The sequence below is a fragment of the Tupaia chinensis genome, unplaced genomic scaffold (genome assembly GCF_000334495.1).
Source record: "Tupaia chinensis unplaced genomic scaffold, TupChi_1.0 Scaffold000047_1, whole genome shotgun sequence".
In the NCBI taxonomy this organism is placed as follows: Eukaryota; Metazoa; Chordata; class Mammalia; order Scandentia; family Tupaiidae; genus Tupaia; species Tupaia belangeri.
In genome coordinates, this window is record NW_006159505.1 from 5228399 (window position 1) to 5237190 (window position 8792).

At 57.8% G+C, this 8792-nt stretch overlaps 1 protein-coding gene across 1 annotated transcript in view; it reads right to left on the minus strand.

Annotated features, from left to right (window-relative positions):
- Positions 1-8792, minus strand: part of WNT11 (Wnt family member 11) — a 20521-nt gene that overhangs the window by 10463 nt on the left and 1266 nt on the right. Inside the window, exon 2 of the mRNA XM_006141010.3 lies at positions 1233-1468. Within this exon, the coding sequence (XP_006141072.1) occupies positions 1233-1468 (236 nt within the window). The remainder of the gene's footprint in view (positions 1-1232; positions 1469-8792) is intronic.

The window sequence follows — 8792 nt, forward strand, 5'->3', positions numbered from 1 at the left end:
GCTTGGGCCTCGGACATCTCCATCTCGGGAGCCGGCCAGTTTGTTGTCCCAGTGACAGCAGCCCTGGGGAACTGACAGAGCCATCCCCTCCGCTGGGGTGTCCTGGCCTCAGGCCTGTGTTCTGGCTCCATCTCTACACCAGCGATCATTTCCTTCTCTCCTCCTCCTCCTCCTCTTCCCTCTTTCTTCTCCTCCTCCTTCTCCTCCTCCTCTTCCTCTGCCTCCTCCTCCTCCTTCTTCTCTTTCTCCTTTTTTAAAAATTTGTCAGGGGGCCTGTGTGCTTGCCAGAGAGAGGCGGAGGTTTTGGGGAAGCACGTGGCACACGGTCACTGCACAATCCCTCATCCATCTCTCCCTTCTTCTGGGATTTTGGGCATGCATGCACAGGTGACCAGTGTGTTTTTCAAGCTTCTGGGTCTGGGACTCGAACCACATGGTCAGCCATGCAGGATCTAGTTCCCTTAACCACCAGACTACAGGCTGGCCTTTTTCCCTTCTTGAGCTTGTTTTCTTACTGCAGAATGTGGGTCATAGAACCCACCTTGCAGGCTTGTTCTGGAATTCCAACAATTCAGGAGGAAAAGAAACTTTGCAAAGTACTGTAGGAAACTTAGCTCAGCAAGCGTGTGAGATGTCACGTGGGGGAGAGGTGAGACCCAGTAGGGTGTTTCCACCTGGTGAATGCCTTTCTATCATATGCGGACCTCCCAAGCCCACCCTAGAAGCCACCTCCACCAGGAAGTCTTCAAAAGAGACGTCCACTTTGTGGACGCGGCAATTTCAGTGCACCTGGTCCGGGTTTACCTGTGGCATACCCGTCTGCCCTGAGGGTGGGCCCCACAGCTTTCTTGTTTGTGTACTCCCCTCCCAAGAGCCTGCCTGACACGTGGCCGTAAGTCCAGCAGGCAGCATCGTTCATTCCTTCACCCAGACCGAGGGTGCACGAGTGTATTTGTACTATCACTCAGGCTCCCCTTCGCTGATAGATTTATCGTCTCTACGTTTATCCATTCAGGAGTTCGTGCCTGAGTACCCACACCTATGCTTAATTCATCCACCCGTGCTACATCAGCTGCTACCCATCTGTCATCCATACAGTCACTCATCTACCCATGACTGCAAGGCCAGCCACCCATGAACGCACCCACCTATCTAAACACACGTGCACGCATGCCCGAGTTCATCCACCCGCTGCGTGCGCTCAGCAGCCCTGACGGCTGCCAGTGGCCTACCTCTCTCCAGGTCGAGCAGGTAGTTGGGGGCGAGCTCGATGGAGGAGCAGTTCCAGCGCATGTCAGCGAAGGCCCTGCGGCAGGCCTTGGTGACCTCGCGGGCGGCGTGCACAATGGTGTGCATGAGCTCCAGATTGCTGCGGCACAGCTGCACCTGCGCCGACACCAGGCCCTCCAGCTGCTTGCAGTGCTGCGTCTGGTTCAGTGCCAGGGCCGCCGGGGTCTTGGACAGGGCCCTGCACAGGCCAAAGGCAACCATAGAGGAAGGTCAGCCTGGCTGCCCTGCCCCACTAACCCACTGCCAGCATCCCACCCCGTGTGCAAGGCCTTGAGCACCCTACTGTCCCTCTCTGGGCCTCGGGCTCTATTTATAACCTAACATCACAGCCCCCGGCCTGCCACCTAAGCCCTGTGATAATGACTCTAATGGACCATTTCACAGTTCACAAAGCACTCACACCCACAGCCTAGCCTTGTTCTCACGCTGCTGTGTATGATGACTGTTGGTTCAACAGCCATTGAGCGCCAAGCAGCTGCGTGCCGGAAACCGTGCTAACGCCGGATTACTATCGTCGCCAGCGTGACTCATACTAGTAATTGGGCCCTTACTACAGGCACTATGTGTGCTCGGAGTGTTTCATCATTGGTTCGTGTCATTACTAAACCCATTTATTATGCAGTCAAGTCCCACATCCACAAAAGGGATTGTTGTTATTTTAAAGGATTATTTATTTGATTTTATATGTTATGATCATTACTCTTTAATTTGACCAGGGAGAAAGAGAAAGGGAAGTGAGAAAGCAAGCCAGCAGATCCAGGACTCAAACCACAGTCAGCCACGTGAGAGTCCAGCACCTTAACCATCACGCCACCTGCTGGCCCCGAAGACTGCTATTAAAGTGGGGGGGGGGTCCCCCAACCCCGGGGCTATGAACCAGAGCCAATCCGTGGCCTGTTGCCCTCTCCACCCACAACCACGCAGTGGGGGTGGGCAGTAGTCGCCCCCATCCCTCACAAGGCCACCTGGGCCCCGCCTCCTGTGGGATCCGCAGTGGTACTGGGTCTTCAGGGGAGCGCAAACCCTAGTGTAGTATGATTGCTTCATTGTATCCTGCAATGTGGTAGTGGTGGAAATGGGGTGCACAGAGTGATGTGCACCCGGGTCCTGGGTTATCCTGAGACCAACCTACCAACTCACCCCCATCCATGGAGGGATCGTCTTCCACAAGCCCCATCCCTGGTGCTGAGAAGTTTGCGGGCCGCTGAATTAAAGGATTCAAGAGCCACTCAACCTAGTCATGGTCCAGAACTTGGAAATTTCGCATCGAATCCAGACTTAGCATTCCCTTACTGGGTGACCTTACACAAATCACTGCCCCTCTCTAAGCCTGAGGGTCTGTACCTAGACATTGCTACTTCCCAGAATGGGTTCCAGGGAGACATTCGGACGGGGATCCATTTGAGGGACGTGATGCACTACGTTGTCCCTTGAAGAGTCCTCACGCACAGTTACATTATAAAGGTCCTGAGAAGGCCTGCAGCAAAGCAACAGGCTTGGTTTTGTTTAACCAAGAGTCTCTCAAGAGCACTGAGCACAAAGCCCTTGGCTTCAGGTATACTGACCTCATCTGCACTTTGGCAAACGGTGGCCCAGGGGCTCTCTGAATTCTGGTGATGCTATGGGACCTGATCCTGCCACTGGGATTCCAGGACTCGAGGACCAGGTCCACTCCAGGCCTGCCCTTCTGTAAGTGCAGCCCCAGGTCTCCACCCGCAGCAGGGGGGTGTCTGGAGCCCAGAGCCAGCTGGCCCTCAGTCACTAAGCAGAGCCCCGAGAGGGCCCAGGGAAAAGAGATCAATCTACAGCCACACGTGCCCAGCAGTCCTCCCCACGGTCGGCAGAGTCCTGGCCCGAGATCCAGAGGAGACAGCCCAATGCCCAGGGAGCTGCCCAGGCCTGGTGGACTCTGGTTCTGTTCTCCCCTTACAACCATGAACAAGTCTCGCGCTCTCTGCTGCCCTGCTGGTCTCTCAGCGCCGTGTGAGGGACTAAATCAGACACTGTGGGCATGTGCCGCGCCCAGGCTGGCATGCCGAGGTCAGGGCTCAGTGACAGGCACCAAGATTACTGCTGTGGTGGTCCTGTCCTGCTGGTGGCAGCCTCCCCATGCCCACCTGGTCAAGGCTGTCGCTGACTTTCAGAGCCCCTCAAAGCCCTCAGCCCTGCCTGGCCTCCTCCCTGCATGTCCCAATATCCAGCCACCCCAGGTGGCTGTCTTCCCTCACAGGGGCTATCCTACCACCATGCCTTTGCCAGAGCTTCCCCTGATGCCAGAAGTGCCCCTCACCCCTTGCTCTTCACTTGCATGAAAAACAGACCCCATCTATGTGCGGAGGAAATATTTACTAATACCACGTTCCCAGGCTCACTAGGCAATGATGTGCTGCAGATCTTTTCCACAGGGGCCTCTCCTCCCCTGACCAGATAAACCTACCAAGTGTCGGAAGCCAGTGCCCCAGCTGGCCCAGCTCCTGGGCTGGCCTGGGGAAAAACACAGGCTCTAGGCACCAGCTGTGTGCCCTAGTAAGCTATCTACCCTCTCCTGGCCTCATGGACCTGATAAGGAAACGATCATTTCTACTCCAAAAAGGTATGGCAAGACTTAAGCAGGATAAGGTGTGCAGGGTGTTTGGAACATTTACAGATGGGGTCCCTCTGCTCACTGCCCGATGACTCCTGGGCCGGAGGGAGCGAGAAGACCTGTGCTGTAGCTTAACTTCTGCCTGCTGTGTGCTGTGCAATCTTGGACAATGCGCTGCCCCTCTCTGAGATCAACTACAGGAAAGGACCTTTCAAGGTCCTGCACAGGCTGCATGAGGTTCTCAGTGCTACCGTGAGAACTTGATAGGCAGGATTATTTCCTCTGCCTCTCTCTCTGCCATGCCCCACCTATACCCCCGAATAGGTCAACCTCCCAGAGACCAGGACACACGCAGAGAGCCAGTGGGCATGGGCTAGTGACTGCGGTTAGCAGGCCACAACCCAGCCCAGCCCATCGGCCATGGCTGCCCTGCGTCTCCTCCCACTGCAGCCCTAGCCCATTCCCCCAGCCCAGGCAAGACAGTGCCTGGTGGGCCTGGACCCAGCACCCAGCACAGGGTGGGCCCCAGAGCCAACTCAGACATGGTCTCATGAACTATTGACACACCGCACAGGGCTGGTCCTGCCGGGCCTTCCCTTCTTGAGGAACCCAATGGCTGCTCCCAGTAGCTCTTACTGAGTGGGCTTTGACCACACAAAGGCAAACGTCATCAGCACCGCCCACCGCACCACCCAGCAAACGCCGTTCCCACACGTGGTGTGGCCGTGAAGTAACGGCACCCACCAGGGCATGGCCCTTCCCGGTTCACTGAGCCTCTCATTTCCCATCTCTGGGACTGACCTGGATGAGATCGTACAAACGAGGACCCTGAAGCTGGGCCAGGGATCGTGCTGGTCCTGTGTCTCCTGTCAAGTCAGGTCCCTGAGAGGAGGGGCAGATGAGGGGCTTGTCCTTCCTGGGTCCACACTTGCCATCCTGGGCCTGCTCTGCCCTTCACCTGTCCAGATTTTCTCCTTCCCCTCTGTGCCAGCTTGCTTTGCAGGAGACAGCAGGTCGCATATGTGCCCAGGACCTCAACTGCAGGGGGCTGCCTCCTGCCATGCATTTCCTGGCTCCTGCTCAAGCTAAGCCATTTCCGGAGAGCTTAGTTCAGGCCGTTCCTGAGTGTGGGGCACTGCAGCTCTCAGGAGGGAGCTGCTCCGGGCCGAGGGGCTCCTTGTGGGTCTCAGTCTCCCACCTTGGAAGTCATCAGACCACAGCCTCCCCAGCTGGCTGTGAGAGGGGTATGATAAGGCCACCTCCCAGATGAGGCTCAGACTCCCCACTTGAGGATACAAACAAAGCTGGTCTGGAGGCAGCTGGGGGCTCAGGGCTGTGCGGAGGCCCAGACTAGGGGGCCCAGGGAGCTGCTGGCTGGGTCGTGCTGCCAGTGCAGGGATGGGAGCAGCCAGCCATGGCTGAGGGAGAGGCCCGCCCATGGGGAGGCAGCAGATTCCACTCCCAAGGAGGCCATGCGGTCATCTGGTAATTAGCGGTAATGACGGTTCCTAACGACATCCCCCGGGGGAGTAATCAAGGACCAGAGCGGGAGGGGTCCCATGTGGACATCTCCCTAGGTGCTGTACTCCAGCAGACCGTAATTGGAAACATCGTTTATCTGGGGTAGGGGTGTGGGGGAGAAGGTGGAAGGAAGGACAGGAGGGAACAGGGAGTTCACATGCCGGGCCTGGGTAGGGGTTTTGCTGGGGTGGCCAAGGCCCTAGCTCGTTCTGCAGTCAGGGTTCTCTTGGGACCGGCTCAGGCAGACACCTAGGTTCAGGCTCCGGGTTGGCCACCCACTCACCACGTAAGCTTGGGCAGATCACCGCCCCATGCCCAGCTCGGTTTCCCCAGGACCAATGCAGGCTCCAGTGGTGAGAACATTGTGGGGAAATCAGCCTGGCAGACGGCTTTATGGCACCCATTGTCTGAGCCTCGGCCCTTCCTTCCACAGTACCAGCCCCTCCCTGGGACGGGCCTCCCTCCCTGTGGCCTCCAGGTAGGGCCGGATCCTCTCCTGCCTAGCTCACTAGCTCACTCCAGGAGGTCCTTGCATCTTCCCTCCCTGGTTCATCACGGAGTTGTCTTCCTGGAGCTGCCAGTAGCCTCATCCTCAGGCAGCTCAAGAGTGAGGCCCAGTGAGGCCACTTCCAAGAGGAGGCCAAATTCAAGAAGGGCCTCCTTCCCCGACCTGCCCTTCATGGCTCACCTCTTCCCCTAGGCACAGAGGTCAGCCCTAGTCAGGGAAACAGGCTGATGAAGGGCCTAAAAACTGCAAATCCAGGCCTGCCATGAAATGCCTCAGGGTCCCCTTCACACCCACCACTGCCAGACCTCAGATGGAAGCCACCACTCAGGCCCAAGCATGTGCTGCACCTTGCACCTGACGCTGGCAGGCCTGGCTGTCACTTAGTGACACAAAGCAGAAGGCAGCTCTCACAGCAACAACTCCCATGGTGAGCAAGGGAAACTGAGGCCCAGAGAAGGGTAGGCCTTGCCCAGATCTCCACATGGGCCATCCACCATGTGCTTTCTGGAAACTTCTGGGACTCTTCAGCCCCAGCCCAGCATGAGCAGCAAGCCAGGGCCCACCCAGCGTGGGGGGTGGTTTTTATGAACCCTCCCAGCTAGCTTGGGCCTTTCCTCTCACTGGACAGTCCTTGAGGTCCACAGGAGGCTGGGGCCACTCCAGTACCCCCTCAGGGAAGCCAAGAAGGGAGAGGTCCCCTCCCTGTACTTGCTGGCCTGGGGGTCTCCCAGTGCCTGGCTTAGGGGCAGGTGAGGTGGGGGGGAAGGGGATACTTCTGGGCAGGGGCTCCTGTGGGCAGCCAGGTTCTGAGCCCCTGTCCCCTCCGCTCCCCCCAGCTCAGGCTGAGTCCCACGTGCCCACCCGGTAGGCATTCTAAGTCACTTGGCCTCAGCTGGTTTCCGTTCCTGTGTCGGATGCCCCTTTCATCTCTAGATCACTTTCTAAAGCCCAGGGCAGTGCGGCCCCAGGACAGCTGAGCCTCCTGGGGCCTTCCACCCCCCACTTCCCTGTTCCCAACTGTTCCTGAGACCAACAGTCCGCAACAGAGCCAGACAGCTCCCTGCGGGCCCCTACTACTGCTGGCTGCGGCTCCTGTGAGCAGGGAGCCCTCCCTGCCTCCGCTTCCTCTTCTGTGTAATGGGTTAACAGCAGAGCCCACTTCGTGGGGCGGTCGGGAGATTTACGTGAACACTGAACCTTGCTTGTAGCAAGGCCCTGTGTGCACGTGTACATATGCACGCGTGTATACGTGTGCTTGCACACACAGATATTGTTATCGAACCCCACCCCTTCTCCCACTCCTCCCTCTGAAGCTCAGCAAGAGTTTAACCATTATCAAGAAGCTGAGCCACTCGGAGCCATCTACTTCGGTCCTAATCCCACAGCCAGCAGTAACTAGCTGTTACTTAACCTCTCTGTCCCTTCTTTTCCCCACCTGTAAAAGCATGGTGATAAGGCTATTCCTGCCTCACTGAAAGGAGAATTATCAGGATTAAGTGACAAAGCCCTGAGAACAGCATCTGGGGCACTCCCTCGCACACCACACACCGGCTTCTCCAAGTCCCCGCCTGTGCCCGCCTTGCCTCTGCTTTTATGCCTCCTGCCCAGGACACCTGCTCTAATTTCAGTCCCTGCCTGTGCCAGTGTCCCTGCCCTTCCATGCCCATTCCCAGGCACTCCCACATGGAGGTGACACTCCTGCTCTGGGCTCCTCGCTCCTTTCCTGGGACACAGCACAGAGTCCCCTTTGTGTTTTCCCACGCTGAACTCCCCCACGAGGCCAGGAGCCCTGGCAAGGCAGATGCTGAGTTGGCCCATTGCTGTTGTGGCCTGGGCTACATGGTGGGGACACAGATGTCAGGCCCCACATGACAGCTGCACGAGACATGCACTTTTTAGAGCTTCTGGGTCCCCACAGGCAAGCCGGGAGGATGGCAGTGCCCCCACAATGCCCTTAGGAGCAATAGATGCCCCTCAGCAAATCCTTCCCTTCCCTGGGCCTGGATCTCCCCATCTGTAAGTGGTGGGATGGGACGAGGAGGGCTTGACTCACTGATCAGACGTTCTTGCCTATGTGAACCAAGTGGGGTGCCAAGCGGCAGAGGAAGGTGACTGGGTTCTCACTAAAGTCATTGGGGACAGCTGGGAGGAGCTGTTCCCCCAGGGCTGGGAGACCACTGAGCCCAGGCTTCTCCTTACAAACCAGAAAGGCAAGATGGGGTTCCGTTTCTGAATCATTAATTGGTAACTCATCCCCAGCAGGAGCAGGGCTGTGACCTCGAGACTGTTTGCTAGCGGCCAGCCACTATCGCCCTGTCTTTCAGCTAATCCAGGAACCCTCCTCAGGGCCCCTCCCCAGTCCCCCAGTCTGCCCCCTGCTGTCTTATCTGCAGGGTTCCTGTCCCCACCCCAACTCCAGACCAGTGTCCTGTCTGGACTTCCTCACCCCCAGCCTGGCCTTTGCTTAGGAAGTCCCTCCACCCAAAGTGCCTTCTGTCCCCCCCTCCCCGGCCCACACCTGCCAAACTCCCCGCAGTGGTTCCAAGGCCAGCGGTACCAACCCAGGAAACATCTCCCAGTGTCCGAAATCTGTGTCCCCCACCAAGTGGCCAATGGTCTCCCCTTCCTCTGTGCCCCTCAGCACCGCACTGGTCTCTCCTCGGCACTTGGACACTTGCAGAGTTATTTACGGCCTCGGCTTATCTCTCCCAGCCCAGAGGGCAGCCCCTCCGGGAAGGGGCTGGGCTTTACTCCTCTCTCCTCCCCCGCCCGGCCCCAGCCCTCCCAGGGTAGGGCTCCCTTCTGAGGACAGAGCCTCTCTCCCACCTACCTGCATTAATAATTCATAGCTGAAGGAATGCGCCGCACATGTGCCCCACCCCCCAGAGC